Genomic DNA, 15,869 nt, shown 5'->3' with positions numbered 1-15,869 from the left:
CATTTAAAATTAACACCATTAATGGTGTTGGCGATGGCCAACGTGGTGGTGGTGCCGCTCCCCGTCCCCTCCCCACGAGGACGTGCTTAAAGCGTGCTCAAGCACCAGAACAGGCCGCGATAGGGTAATGACAACGTAAAATAAACAACAAACCACCCGACACCCAACACCCAACACTCAGCTTGCAGTGTCATCATCATCGTCGTCGTCGTTGTCGTTGTCGGTCCGAACGACTCTTAATGTTTCGCTGGCCTTCCTTCCTTCTTCGCCCGGAGAGCTGCCCGAAAATAAACAACTCATCCAAATTGCTTCCCATCAGATCATTTATCATGGTCCTCCTCACATCACAAACGGCCCCGGCGTGCACGGTGTGAAGGGTTGATGAGTCTGTTACCTCCCCTCTCCCCAGTGGCGTGCTGGCTGGTTTGGCGAGCTGTCAAAATGCCCGTCCTGTACCCGGGACGAGCTATGACAAGAGAGCTTCCGTTTCCCGGGCACCAACCGGTGTTTGACCGATTTGTTTCGATTTCGACAACACGATCGAACGGCAATTAATCGTAATTAGCGCACCATTTAGCGCCCAAACATTTTGCTGACCAAGAAAATTGATCACAACCGTGGCCAGTGGAATGATGAAAAATGCTTTCTTCACTCTTAGTGTCGTGCTCCTTCTTTACTGGAGGGTCCTTCGAGGGACACTTGTTTTTTTGCTAGGAAAAATACGTGAGCTAACAGTCATGATAGTGCGGTCCCAGGCAGGGCTAGGTGGTGGTGAGCATGATTTACTCACAACAAACCAGCAACATGCTGTTCAACATGCCTTGCTTCGAATAGATAACGCTACGCAAGGAGGATAGTGGGTAGTGGAAGAGGTCGGTTCGGTTGTTCGGAAAGCTCATCAGTGGGGAAAGCTTTCCAAAAACGAACCTTTCCGCTTCCGGTTTGAGAGAAAAATTGAGAATAAAACAATTACTCAGGGAGAGAGAGAGAGAGAGAGAGAGAGAGAGAACGAGAGAATTTGAATGGGAAAATGATTGTCAAAAGTGATTCTCATTGATACACAGCGATGAAAACAAGTCACTAAACGCTGTATGATAGCAAAACAAATGATCAATCGCAGCTGATTGCAGCATTATTGAGAGTGTGAGAGAATGCTCTCTAACTTCATACAGAATGATTTTTGGAAGATCGTTGAATTTTTTCAACGTTTATGCATTGCTTACCAACACTAGATCGAAAAGAAGTATTAAACTGTGTCCAGACGATGACGAATGTTGGAGAATTTCTCGACGAGAACTTCGCAAACAAACGTCATCCCATACAAATCCGGCGAGAAGTTATCGCGATAACTGCAATGCACGTCTAGCAAGCGAGCAAGGGAGAACGAGCGAGAACTTCTTTTGGAGCTGTCAAATCGTATGTAAACAGTAGGGCGAGAAAGTTATCGCGATAACTTTGTTGCTCGTTTGGACGCAGTTTTACTAGACTAAAATTTAATTACCATTAAAAAATATGTAAAGATAAGCTAGAACTACACTCAATGTTAACATGCTGAAACCATGACAACCTACCTGTACCTTTGCACACGTACCACCAGCTACTTCTACTTCAAATACGCACCTTGAACGATACTACTAACAACCATCCATTATCCTGTGTCGTAGGATTTGCGAGCTTTAAGCTGAAGGAAAACTTTTCCCAAACATGTTCCCAAAACTACTACTCTTCGTGTATCTTCAGAGCAAAGCGTCTACACCGATATGCTGCATATGCTGCAAAGGAACCATCGCAAACCCTCCGCCCTCGGATGCTGTATCGTTGGAGTTCGTCTCGCCACCGGCAACCAATGGAAAGGTAATCAAAAATGCACCTTTTATGAAAACGGAAAATCTCGGCGAAAGAAGAGTCGTGATGAAAACTTGGCGAAAACTCACCATCTGTAACGCTGCTGCTGCGGTGCATGCGATCATACCGTGGGAAACATTACCCACTACCTGAGACGGTACGCGGTGGCATTAGGTGATTATGTTCCCGTTAAGCTTACATGATGAAAATACGGTTCACGGTTTAAGAACCGCGATGTGTTGCATTAGCATCGTTTCTCGCGCGCGCAGAATATGTGAACTCCCCGCCAATCCGCCTAACACAACCTGTTGTTAGTGGCACGGGAGGGAAGGAGAAGCAGGGAAAGTTTAGTCCTCGTGTTCGTCCTCGCCTAGTCCGCCCACATTGTCCACAACTCGCGCACCTGACGTCGGAGCAGGACAATAGCCGGACAGAGCAGAGCAGAGCGGAGCAGACAAGAGCAAAGCGGAAAAGAAACGATTTTCTTCGCTACTTAAACTCTCAACGAGCTCTCCGCTGTGTGTGTGTACTTGTGCTTCCGGTAGGACACATTTGATGGAGGGAATGGCGCGGCCAGCGGGGCTTTCCTGTTCCACACAATACCTGGTATGGAGCTCATTCCAATTGAATGGCAAAAAACGGAGGATGTCTTGGCACAAAACGATGTATCGTAGGTCGGTTCCTGAAAACCGATAACCACCGGTGTGGTGTGGTGGCCAGCAATTCTCTTTGGCCACCAGTGTATTCGTTTCCAAAGCGGTATTTAAGGTATATTACCATAAAGCGGAAAACCCCACAACTGCAATCGATGCGCTGCGATGTTCAATTCTTTTGTAATTTGCCCAGAAACCACCACCAGCGCTGAATGTGGTGGCCGGGCTGCGCCAGGCCCGTGGTTTTCGGCCAAAAACCCATTCGAAAAGCGATTCCCTTCACATCGACGATTGGGTGGGGGAAAATGGAAAACGAAGCGGCTCGCTTGTATAGCGTCAGTGTAAACTCGATTCGATTCCGGGAAAGTAAACGGTAGGCCAGGCGCACATGTGTGCTCGTGTGTGTTTATAATAATCCCTCCCGATGCGCACATTAAATATGAAACGATGGGAAGCGAGGGAACCGATTTTCGGCCGAGGCACCGCCACCAACCTTCGCCATGCTCGATGAAAAAGTCATAAAAGAACCAAACGGACGGAAATCATAACACGATTATCGCTGATAATGTCTATTGATTATTGCGTTTTCCCCCCTCCGCTCTTTCGCTGGTTTTCCGGTGAAACAAATTGATCGTACAATCGGGACGGAGTCGGGACGGGACAATGGTGTTGGACTGCATTGTTGGGATTGACTATTTGCGTTTGTGGTTAGCACAATGTTTGACGTTGAAATTATGACTTCCTCCCCGTGTGGAGCAGGTGAATGAAAAGATGAAGGGTAAATAACGGCGCAACGGCGGTGGTTGCCCAATAAACTACATCCAGGTTTGTTGACTTTTGGTGAACGCAGCTGCAGCTGCACTATCGCCAGACCTTGAATAGTGGATATCTTTAACAGTTTGCGAGTCCCTTGCGCTTTCGCAACATATTTCATACCATTACTCAACGTTCCATTCGGTCAACGATCTTTCTAACTTTCTCGTTTATCAATAAAAAACATTCCTGGCCCCCCCTGGCAGCGCCAGACAACAACGCACCCCCGCGGGAGAAGGGTGGCGCAATTATCTTTCTTGTGTTTAATTAAAAACTTGAACCATCCCATAATTGGCATTCCCGCTGAATGTTTGAATAGTTTCCCACGCTTTGGCGAGCGGGTTTTTTGGTGAGCGCCGAGAGTAGCCTTTACCAGGCACAGGAGGACGAAACATCTCCTCGGTTGGTGATGAAGGCGTCGAGCGTGAACTCGCCTCCACAGGCCACGCTGCAAGGCGGCGAATTGTTTTGAAGTGGCATTGAAGTGCTAAAGTTTCCATCCAAATGGGCACCATAAGGGACCAGGGAATGTGTATCCGGTAAAGGTCGGCTGCAGTGGGCCGGGGGGTGGCTGGAACGGGGCGCAAAGAAAATTTATAACCATCGGCAAAGGAAGAAAACCGCTCGTCCATTTAGGTTGACGAGGAGCGGGAGAGTGGAAAAGAAAGAAGGCAAGGTAGTGTAACCATCATGGTCATCATCAAAAAAGTTAGAAGCGTAGTATTACGAGCAAGTGAGCAAATTACAGGCCATTCGGGTCGTTAGGGCCGGACTTGGCCAGGCCCACCATTCATGGGTGGTACCATAGAGCGCCCAACCGCCAAACGGCCCACTATAGCAGTGAGCAAAAGGGAGAATTTTACTACAAGGTTCCGCGGAAAGCGTGCTAACCACACCGGCCCGACGTGGACACAGCCACAAATGTTGCGCAAATTGGTAGTTTGTAATAATAAATTAGCTTTTCTATTACTCCTCGAGCATCATCAGCGGTAGTGTCGGCTGCAATATCGTTGAACTTTATCCGAAGACGTGCTCGGTGAACCAAAGGTTCATTTCCATTGCCATAGAGCTGTAGTAATCTCTAGTCTAATATCATGCCCGCATGGTCTGTGTTTGTCGAGAAGCGAACGCCCTTTCCTCATTACGTTCCGTGTCTTGTTACGGTCGCTACAAGATGAATACCGTTCCGGGATGCAGTCGATACAGTCCAATTACGAGGAAGCCAATGATTTTATTATCAGATTGAGGTACTCCTTAGGTTTGCTATTGTCCTCGCACCACATAATAATCCATCGATACACGGAAGTCAAAGTTTCCGGTGCATCTGCAGCTGTTGGGGTGGTGCCTGTGCATTGCATAAGCCCAGCCGTAAGTCGTAAACAAATTTGATTTGGTTGTGAATGCCACTTGGAGTTTACCGGTTGGATTGGACAAAGCCGGATAGCTTCTCGCGGGAAAATGAAGCTAGGAGCAGAGAGTATGTAGTCGCTGTGTACACAATAGACTTGCCGCAGGCAAACACACCGCTCCCTATAGTGACAATAGCTTATTTGATTAGGATGCACTATAGGAGCTTCCCGAAGGTTGTGCATATTGCGGCAAGAAGTCTTACTTCAATTATTGGTCTCACCTTAATTAAGAGCAGGATGAGAAGCCCAGTCATTTCCTTCAACAAATTGTAATTTGTCGCCACTTTATATTGTTTTGTTTCACTAGTAGCATTTTTGTGAAGCAGTCATTTATAAATTTACCTTTAGAACTGGCAGGCTTCAATTATAAATAGATGAAAATAAATTTATTTTAGCTATTACTGCGGAATCAATTGGAATTAGACAGACATAAAAAATAACTTACGCGCACATCTCCCCTCTTGTAACGGTCATTTTAAAATGCACGACCTGAATGATGCTGCCGTTACCGAAGGGATCGGGTTATAACAAAACGAATCCTCCCAGCCAAAATCTGAATGAATTAACGGGACAGGTGGCACCAAATCTTTCCACGGTAAAAAACCAATATATACACCTCAACCGATTCGGTAGGCTAACCGATTCTAATTGCATACATTTAGGGGCCGAACATTTCAAAATTTGGCCGTTAAATAACCAGTGGAATGAACAAGAACCTTAAACATGAGATTAAATCAATTTATGGTGCGAAAAACTACCCAAATATTATCTTTCGACAGTGAAAATGTAATGGCTTCTCCCTGCCCTCTTCCGTAGTAGCACTATTTAACGTTTATAATGTATTTTTCAAAGATATTTAACTGAAAAGGTGTGTATGTTTTTGGGACAATTATTATGTCTAAATCATCTTTTTATTTAGCTGGAAGGGACGGGGGGAGGTACAAGCGATCTACTAGGTATGTACTCGCTCCCTACCCCACCCCTCCTTCATTTTCCACATGTATTTCTATGTCCGGCTCATTCTATCGGTTATCTAACGTCTAAATTTTGAATTGGATAACCGCTAAAATTGTTTGAATCGGTTGAGGTGTATGTTTTGGTTTTTTACCCTTTCCACACGTTATCGGTATGCTTTATGTTCCCTTTATTTATCGCCTTAAAAAGAAATTAGTAAAAAATCCTCGATATTTCGAACCCTTTTTTCAAATTCCGTGCGTTTTCTGTGTGGGTTGAGCAGTTATGCTATTTGCCCATGTAGCCATTTGAATCGGTTAGGGCCAAGGTACTTTAAAAAGACAGGTAGCATCTTAACCGCTTTGACAGGTCACCATTTTGAATTTGTTTGACATTCATAGCAGGGCGCTTTTATAAACAAAACCACGTGAGTTTCAAGAAGAAGAAGAAGAAGATATGGGCAAGTTTGGTGGTTTTATCAAGGAAAGTACCTGATTTCACTCTTTTTCGAATGTTTTAATGATTCATCTCTCTATTTAAGATCATTCGAGCGACCGAGTTGTGTTTTAAAGCGAGTGAGCACGGTCCAGGAACGCTAGCTAGCTCTTGTTCTAGGCCGGGTGGCAAGACCTACGGACCGATACCATATTGAAACACTAGGAAGAATTTTGAGAATATTTGCATAAACTTTAACTTTCGTGCCACTTTTCGTGAATTTTAACTGTCGTAATACCACAGAAAAGCGAAAACAGCTCCGAAAAGAGCGTTCCCGAAGTAAACATCCCACCATCCCGTGAATGTCAAACTCTGAAGTTTTTTCTAAAATAAAATCGGGGATTTGTTCTGGATAAAGCTACCTGTCTTTTTAAAGTACCTTGGTTAGGGCGTAGTTGGGAGAAAATTACGACAGTTTTGGGAGGAATTCATCATTTCATGGGATCCAATCTAAACAGGCCACCCACGCGCAATATTATTGGTCAATATTCAAGGTTCCTCCGAAGAATATCCCGATTTTCTTTGAACTACCCTATAACCGATTCAGATGGCTGCATGGGCAGACGTTTGTTATGATTTTTTGTTGTTGTTGCGAAAAGCAAAATGCAAAAAGAATCCCCACCTTTTTTGAAGAAATTTTAGTGCGTAGGTTCTCGTAACGACGAAGAAAATTCCGAATTGTGTTCCTCGGGCAGCTAAAAAGTGGACGAAAATGGGTGACCAAGAAACGGGGTATAACGATGAGGCGAGCGATTTTAAGCGAAAAAGTGCCCGCGACCTCGATCAGGAGGAGGACAGCGAAGAAACGAATAAACAGTCCGAGAAGGCGCAGGAATACATTCGGAATATTTTGGCCGAACGGCTTGCGCTGGACCGCAAGTATCCGATCGCCGATCGACTGCTGGAAGTGGGTAAGTATTCTCTCTTCCACTGGGAATCTCCTTAACGAAACCTCTTACGACGGTCCTTCTTTTACAGAAGTGGAAACGGTACACAAAAACGGCAAACCACCGGCCCGGCGCTACATCGATATTTACCGGGAGAAGCCCATCAAGGTGCAGGTCAAGGTGCTAGTGCCGGTGAAAGAACATCCAAAGTTCAACTTTGTCGGCAAACTACTCGGCCCGAAAGGCAACTCCCTTAAGCGGTTACAGGAGGAAACGATGTGCAAGATGGCCATCCTGGGCCGAGGGTCGATGAAGGATCGCAAGAAGGAAGAGGAACTACGATTAGCGATGGATCCGAAATACGCACACCTAAACGATGACCTGCACGTCGAGATCAATGCACTGGGTCCTCCGGCAGAAGCACACGCCCGTATCGCGTACGCTTTGGCGGAAGTGCGCAAGTTCCTCATACCGGATAGCAACGATTTCATCCGCCAGGAACAGATGCGTGAGATGCTGGAGGATCCAGACATTGAGCTGCCGGTCCGAAAAGTGTACAAGAAAGCGCTGGCTCCGGCCGCCCCGCCACCGTCCTCTCACGAAGTGCCTGCACCACCATCATCGATGATCTCCAAAGGCGGAAGTAGTTCACTTGTTCATCAATCATCTCGCACCAGACCACCGCCGAAGAAGGTGCTCTCTATTCTCGATAAAGCACGAGTGGCCATGGAAGAAACGCACATTTCACGGTTATTATACTCTCCGCTGCATGGCCATCTGGCCTGTTGGTACTTGCCTAATGTGTTCCTCCGTTTCGGTTTCTAGATCATCAAGTTTACGATACGAAGACTCGCGGTATGAGCATGATCAGTACGAAGCCTCGTACGCGTACCATCCTCCGCCGCCCGCACCTAGACCAAAGTACGAAACGAGTGACTACGAGCACGATTATCGCCGAGAGTATTATCGAGATTCGGTGTCCTCCTACGGTAAGTATGTCCTAACCATTCCGAGGTACCAAACAGCACTTTCCTTCTACCTACGCTTCGCTATTGGTTAACCGAATGTCTATCCTCTCTAAAACCGAGCATATTTAAACCCAAAAACCCCAAGAACTGAAATCAAATCAACTATACTAAAGCTGTAAACCATCAACCCCACTGTTCTGCTAAACTATACCATCTTAACCTAAAGTAAACGAGTAATAACATAATCCAATTCAACCTGTCTCTGAACCTGTCTTGTCAGCTCCACACAAGACGACCACGCCATCGATGGGCGGTCGTCACTGGAAACCATCGGCGTACGGTGGTTCCTCATCACGCGACGATATCTCTTCGAAGCATCACGCCGCACGCGATCTTCGCTCCTACCGACACGCACCGTACGCGCGTCCATCGAAGTAAAAAAAACATGAAACATAAGCCAACCTCGCGCTCACTCAATCACTCACTTAATTCCGTTTTTTGCGTGCGCCTTCCATCACAAGTGGCTACTGGTGGAAAAATGACCATACATTGGGCCAGAGTATTGCAAATTGCAACTTGTATAAGCTCCAAAATTTAGTCGAAAAAGGGTGGAAACTGTTCACTGTTTTATCAGGACGTTGGTCATTTTTTCATCCTTACTCAAGGAAGATAATATTTGGAATAAGATAAGTCAAGTGTTGTTCTTAATTGTACATAAATTATTAAATATTTACATAACTCGCAAATTAGCTCACTAAAGTGCGTCCCAAAAACCGGAAGTCTCACCTAGTTATTCCTAGTTTTCAGTCTCGAACTGCAATAGATTGTCCCACAAAACACTGAATTCGAGAACTGCTTAGTTTATGTAACACTTTGCAAACGAAACCGGTACGATATTTTCCAACGGGATATACCCTGTAATGCTATTTTAATAATAGTCTCAATTGTATATAATAGTATTTATTGTAAGTTACTAGACATTCACTATTCATTATATGAATGGTGAAGTCACCACGTCAAGAGCCACACACTGATACGTGTCGCGCTGATAGTCAACCGAATTTTGAAATTGCAGCACTGATTGAACAATATACGACAGCAATTAATAACGTAAAAATCGTAAAGTTAATGCGGACATCGGAAGTCGTCTGGTGGCAATACTTAGGTTTTTTTTATTCCAAGAAATGTGTTATTCTAATTAAGTATAAATTGAATTATTAGTTTCTACATTCATTAACTCAACTCAACATAGACTCGCAAACCATTACAAATAACCTGGTGAGGCTATCCAATTTTAGGGGAAACCGTTGGGGAAGGGGAGAGAAAAAGTAGCAGAAGTTTAGCTGCTAAAACATGCCGATACGCGACGAAGTACTGAAGGCGATCACTTTTTCATCCAAATCGATAATTGGATAATCATTTTTTAATAAATTCTACATCAAACAATTTAAAACGATATCGTTGACGTTAAAATCAATTTAAAAACAAAATAAATGGTTTATTGAACCTGCTAAAAAAATCTTAAAAGTTACATACTACGATATCAATGGTTAAACAGTGGAAAACAATAATAATAATTCTGGCCGTAATTTTTCAAACTATCGTGAACGTTAAGGCGCTAAAGTACAAACGCAGTCAAATAACAGATGAAAAACAAAAACACGAAACATAAATCAAACTGACCCATAGTGGTACAGACGAAGCAGCAGGAGCAGCAGGAAATTTAAAGCACATGAAAAATCAAGGAAGACAACTGTAAACCGATGCCAAACAAAGAGCAAAACAATGCATAACCTTAACATAACAACATTGAATAAACTGAAAACAATATTAACATAATTGTTAACATAGATTTTCCCAATTGTTAACACCGTTCCGAGCGTGTAATGCGCTAGTGAACCGATATTAGTAAACGTATATAATCGAAACGCATCGTATGGCGTTTTTTCTTCCAACAATAAAACCGTTAATTATATACAGTAACGTGCTATTAAAAGAAAAAGTAACCCGCAAAACGATTAGCCCATTACGAAGAACGAAATAGGTTGATAAAAAAAACTCTTACCCAACATGTAACAATAAACTACCACAAATCATTAATAACAATGATGAAGCCATTATGCCGCATAATAAAACAATTCCGATTGTACAATAGCAATAATCCGTACCAATAAAAAGTTCACCAGCCAAAATATCCTACGAAATTCAACGTGTAAAATGTTTGTAAAAGTACTTTATGTTCCGCATTACTAATGCTCCATGTCTTCTCCGAATTTAATTACAATATCATGCACCTTCATACACCTGACGCCATTCGAAGTGAATAATGATTGTGTGTGTGTGTGTGTGTGTTTATTTCTTTCGTATCTGTTGTAGAGCAACTGTGCGCCAATCACAACCATTCCACAATCAGTATCCCTCACCAGCATACGTTTATGAGCTCACCATTCTACTACCCGCCGACTATACACAATCAGCCAATGATGTCAATCGATTACCAAAACCATTGTTCATTCCTGCCACAAGCAGCTGCACAGTGGGAGCTAGGAGCACCAGCATGAATCTAAACCTGAGTTAGTCGCCAGTCATCGAGTCAAGATCACACCCTGAAGCACACAGGAATCGTTTTTCAAAACGGAATATTTTATTTAATCTCTCATTTCATTCCTATTCTAAGTAAGCAATAACAATGGATCTTGGAATGGTTATGAAGACTGATGCGAACGATCATCAAGCGAACGTCTTGTATGGAAAACTAGTACAGCCTTAGACAGCCTTTTCAACGCGATCGCCAGCTATGTACCAAATACTGTCCAATAAACACGAAACTAGAGCAGAAGCTACTTAACATCAACACATCCTACCTGTATTGTTCTTTGCTTTTGAGTCGCTATGCGATCTTCGTCCCTGATTTTAATCTCTAAATGCGAATCAATTACGCTTCTTACTCGGTGCTGCTGGCTTCGACGGATAGATGGCAAACAATGCGAGCTGGATGCCACTCAGTGTAACTGCCGCCAGGTTTTGAAGCTGTAAAATAAGCAAATTGTACCACGCCGTCAGCGATCAACGGTTTACCATGCTACCGGCACCAGCACTTACCACAACGAACACATTGTTAAGGATCACACCGTACAGCAACCAGCTAAGACCGACAATCGTACCGGACAGGATCATTGGAAACGGTAACCCTTCGGTACTCTTTCGCCGAATAATCTCCGGCAAACCGATCAGAGGCTGCCCAATCAAACACAGCATCAGAACGGTCAGTATCATACCGAACCGATCCTCGACCACGGCCGGATTCTCAAACTTTGCGTACAGCAAAACACCAAAGGTGAACAGTGTCGTCCACAGGGACGCTCGCCAGAAACTACCCCTTCCCTTGGAGGGGGTGTAGAACGCAAAGAACGCAGCATACGAGAAGCTGATCGCTAGACCGACGAGATTTGAGTTGATCATCACCGAATCGCCCATCAGCATACCGTGCTGCAGGAAGAGAATGGTTCTGCAATGAGAAATTTCTTGGAATGAGGAACCGTTTCCAGAGAGAGTCCGTCGACCGGCAGCTTACAGTCCGCAACCACCGATGAAGGGCATCGGTGAGAATCCGTCCGTTGTACCCTTCTTGCGGATATCATTGCAGACGAAACAACCGCTAAACATCTGCCCGACGGTCAGTACGCCGGCCGTAAAGCCAACGTGCTCCTTGTACGGCTGCAATAACTCCGAGATCGCTTCCATCTCTAGCTAGAGACACAGAGATGCTGCGCAGGTTTAACGATGCGGTTCTACGCGAGATACACCGAATACTAAGCCGCCTGCACCCGGTGTTCATCGCACCGACTGCGATCGGTTCGTCAAGGGTAGCGTTGACCATCGTTGTGTGCGTCCGCGACAAGCTATGCGCGCAACCCATTCCCCAATGCTTGTCGAAGGTCACATTTCGTACCGGCGGCAACCGTAGCGGTTGATTGTTTGCCGCTGTGACTTAGCATGTTCTTTATCATTTTGCGTTCGTTAAGTATGTGTAGGAAGCTAAAGGGTGGTGCTGATGATGATGATGATGGTGGTCACACGCAACCAACTAAACATCGCGGCGAACGAATCGCTCACTAGCACGTGGCTCGCGGTGACAAACCAAAAACGAAAGATCATATTTCGCGGTAACAAGCAGTCCGATGCATACTGCGGTCACAACCATCAACGAAGAGAATCTTTCAGTGTGCTGTGAGGGACATGATTGTGGTTATCTTATCTACGGTATCATTTTCATACTATTCAATCCGCGCTTCGGATGCGATCGATTTCGGTTTTATTCTCACACTCTATTATGTGTAGACACAATCATGCACTTTCAGTCATTTCGTCGCAGGTGAATCAACTGATACCTGCAATGACTGCGTTGCAATGATTATTGATTACAGCAGTGCAATGATTCACTTTATGTTCGGAGTGATTTTAGACACGAAATATATTGCTTTATGAGATATATTGATTTTATTGATTTATCAGAGTTCCAGAAAAATACACGCACACTTGAAGAATGATTTATTTTGTGTATTGACTTGCCAACTAACGCATAGGTAACTACGTGTTATTGGTAACTACGGTAGTGTTGCCCATAGCTACCATAGCTTACTAACAAAACGTTCCAAACCGTTTTCAAAATGTACAAAAGATTTACAGAATATTTAAGAATTATATATCTTGTCAACCGTAAATGTTAAAAGAATATCTTGAAGTATACTATAAGGTACAAGCAGGAAGTATTCTATTCGTTGTTTATCTTTCATTCCAGCATACCATGTTGTGCCTAACGAATGTTGTTTCGGACGAACCATGGCGACGTTTTTATACTTATAATTTCACACAAATGTACAAATGGTAAAATTTCGAATGTTTGGATCCGAAAAACCACCAGATCCAAGTAACAGAAACAACGCTAAAAAAAACTTCAATGAATGTCTTCAAAATGGTCGAAGTCCACTTATTTTGTAATCACTATCTTGCGCGTTACATAGTTATTGATTTTCTAAAATGAGTTTCTTTTTGTGTTCCGCTCAGTTAGCTCATCTGGCGCAATCACATTCGACACACACACACACACAAACACACACACACACACACTCTGTTAACTGGCACTTCAACACGCTGTCCATCCATTCATTCTCCAAGCTAAACACCACGGAACGAAGCGGAACGGCCGGCAAACTGCCGATAAACGGAACGACGCCCCATTATCAGCCCGGAACCGGTCGGCCAGAGAGTGTCATAAAAAACGTACCATCATCTTTCCTACCACCACCACCACCATTGCCGCTAACAACAAAATCCCAAACAACAACAACAGACAGTCCCGGCGCTAGGTGGGACTGGAAATCCTTAAAATCACTCCGGTTGACCAGATAAACCAGACAGCAGCCCACGTTGTACTGCTGTTAGGATGGCCCTGCCCATGAGCAGGCTGGTATCGCTGGGTGGCAGGGATTATTGTTGCTTTTTCCGTTGACCAGCCGTAGCAGTGGCTGGATAAATGATAAACAAGGATAACTGAAGCGTGCAGAGGGCCAGCGCGATGATTTTCTGGACCTATAAAGCGTGCAAATGGAGAGGTGTTAGAGTATCGACACCGTAGTGAGGAGACTTCGCAGTCCCAGTTCCTCTGTACTTACGACAATGAACGAGTTGTGGATTAGTAGACCGTACAGGAGCCACAGGATGGAGGCGCCAGTCGAGGCCGCTATAGCTGGCAGCGGCAGTCCAGCGGTACTTTTGGCCCTTATAATTGTTCCCTGTGGGAAGCAGGTTTTTTTGACACGATTAGACAAAAAGGCGCCGAGTGATAGGCCCTCGGAACTCACCAGTTGGGTCAATGGTAACGCAATGAACATTAGAGCGAGCACTGTTATGATGAGACCGAGCCGATCCGTGATCACAGCATCGTCTCCCTGGCAACCGTACGCATAAATCGCGGCCGTCGGTACGCCAACAGTCAGCAGCACTTTATACAGCGCACCCCTCGATTCGACCGGCGTGTACCAGAGATAGCAGAGCGAGTAGAGAACCGAGAAGGTCAACGTGCAGATACTTGTCCCAATCAGGGTCGGTGACTGTAGCTTCAGAAAATATTGCAGCTGCAGCAGCGATCTGTAATGATGTTTCAACAAACAAAAACACGATCAATTAACAGCCGGGGCAACTGGGATGAGATAAAACTCAGCGAAGCGTACAAACTGCAGCCAACGATGAAGCGCACCGGTGACACGCCCTTCGAGGAACCGCGTCGGTAAATATCGGCACAGATGAAGCAACCGGCCAGATACTGCAGCACCGTGAGTAGACCGGCAATCTGACCGATCAGTTCACGGTGGGGATCGAGAACAGTCAGCAGCGGTTGCAGCATGATGGTGTTGCTTTGCTGGTACTGCGTGGCCACTGGTGGTCGGTCCGAAACTAAAATAACATTTCACGAGCAAGATGGAACTCTCTGTGGTAATGTCGGTCGCAGCGACGAAGACCGCGATGACGATGACGTTGATGAACCCGCGGATCGGGTAGGGGTGAGTTGCGCCTGCTGAGATTGATCGTGTCGCGGCACGCGTGGTGGATGATTCTTGACACACTCACGCCACAACAGTAAGCCACTCAGCCAGCCGTACGGACTCGGGTCTCACTAATCTTATCACCGGCACAGATTCTCTGTTTGACTTTTGAATTAACGGATTATGGAGATGAGTCTCTGATGTCGAGCAGAGCTTCTCTCGCTTGCAGGAGAAGTAGCATCGGCGGACGAAACGAAACGACCTACTCCTCGCTCTGTAGTGTGCCTACTATGACAGTGTAAAATGGCGGCTTCGATCGAGTTAACGGACGTTTACCTAATTAGGTCTGAAACACATTGGAAAAGGTATTCGTCTAGCGGTTTAGCGGGATTCTCGTGACTATGTACCGATACCGCCAGCGTCCCTGGCAACCGACAACGTCCTTACCTACAACAACCAATATCGTACACCTGCGACAAATACATAGAGATTCCATGTATACTTCCTCTACCTCCGAATTTTTTCTTCTACCTTCTCCAAGATCCCTAAAACTTATAAGAACTATTCTAGAGAAAATTTTAAGTTTTACTCCGCGAAAACATCCGTCTTCTAGTATTGATTTGATTCTAACAACGTTTATCTTACTTAAACTCCAAAAAGGTAACACTCGCAAGGGCTTTCGCCGGTAGATTTACAAACACCTTGGAGTGTTACTGCAGCTTGCAGAATAGAATTATGGTAATCCCAAGAAAACCAATTTCGCCTTCTAGCTCTAGACCCCCGTGAAGTGCACTTCGTACTGGCAACACACGCACATTAGCATTAATGTTTGCGTCTTCGAAATAATGCAACTATGCTTGGTAACAATGCATCGCAAGAAAGGCATTCCAGGTATCGTCAGCAGCAACAGCATTTGCATACGAGCGTCAAGGCAGCCCCCGTCGGTCACAACAGGTGGTAAGCTGATAAGGAGAACAAGGGAAGGGTTTTTCGTTCCATCGCACGAGCACCAGCAACGATCTCCATTGTCTAGTGGCTGGTGTCGTTGAATTACAAATTCTAGAAACCGTTTGTTCCGATAAAGTGCCACACACACACACACTGTGGCGACTCCTGCTGAGAGTGACATTTAATCAGAGATCGAAACCATGCTCGAACACTAAATTCGAGATGCTGCTCGTTGTTGTGCTGCTCCAAAGTGAAGTACATCAACCGCACCACAAAAAGAAAAAGACGTCTGTAAGGATATAACACTCCGACTCGGACGAAAAGTGAACGCAAACGACAAAAAACGACAACC

The 15,869-nt window shown here is 45.0% G+C and overlaps 3 protein-coding genes across 5 annotated transcripts; 1 reads left to right on the top strand and 2 right to left on the bottom strand.

The window, feature by feature from the left end:
• Positions 1–6,750: 6,750 nt before the first annotated feature.
• LOC125950200 (KH domain-containing, RNA-binding, signal transduction-associated protein 3-like) lies at positions 6,751–10,788 on the top strand. Of its 3 annotated transcripts, none has more exons than XM_049677961.1 (4): positions 6,751–7,080; positions 7,148–7,805; positions 7,882–8,045; positions 10,702–10,788. In XM_049677961.1, the coding sequence occupies exons 1-4, from the start codon at positions 6,882–6,884 to the stop codon at positions 10,740–10,742; spliced, it is 1,062 nt and encodes a 353-aa protein (XP_049533918.1). In that variant the 5' UTR covers positions 6,751–6,881; the 3' UTR covers positions 10,743–10,788. The 3 variants fall into 3 exon arrangements, with proteins under 3 accessions (XP_049533918.1, XP_049533916.1, XP_049533917.1); XM_049677959.1 differs by lacking the exon at positions 10,702–10,788 and adding an exon at positions 10,401–10,596; XM_049677960.1 differs by lacking the exon at positions 10,702–10,788 and adding an exon at positions 8,305–10,228.
• LOC125950218 (sugar transporter SWEET1) lies at positions 10,672–11,829 on the bottom strand. Its single transcript, XM_049677987.1, has 3 exons — positions 11,599–11,829; positions 11,127–11,532; positions 10,672–11,054 (listed from the first exon to the last, which is right to left on the bottom strand). Exons 1-3 carry the CDS (start codon positions 11,766–11,768, stop codon positions 10,956–10,958), a joined length of 675 nt encoding a protein of 224 aa, XP_049533944.1. The 5' UTR covers positions 11,769–11,829; the 3' UTR covers positions 10,672–10,955.
• A 718-nt stretch (positions 11,830–12,547) lies between these two features.
• Positions 12,548–14,467, bottom strand: LOC125950216 (sugar transporter SWEET1-like). The gene is made up of 4 exons (XM_049677984.1): positions 14,258–14,467; positions 13,889–14,174; positions 13,700–13,819; positions 12,548–13,616 (listed from the first exon to the last, which is right to left on the bottom strand). Exons 1-4 carry the CDS (start codon positions 14,428–14,430, stop codon positions 13,515–13,517), a joined length of 681 nt encoding a protein of 226 aa, XP_049533941.1. The 5' UTR covers positions 14,431–14,467; the 3' UTR covers positions 12,548–13,514.
• Positions 14,468–15,869: the final 1,402 nt, after the last annotated feature.

The sequence above is a fragment of the Anopheles darlingi genome, chromosome 2 (genome assembly GCF_943734745.1).
Source record: "Anopheles darlingi chromosome 2, idAnoDarlMG_H_01, whole genome shotgun sequence".
Lineage (NCBI taxonomy): Eukaryota > Metazoa > Arthropoda > Insecta > Diptera > Culicidae > Anopheles > Anopheles darlingi.
Note: the sequence above shows the minus strand (reverse complement) of the source record. Positions and strands in the feature narration are given on the sequence as shown.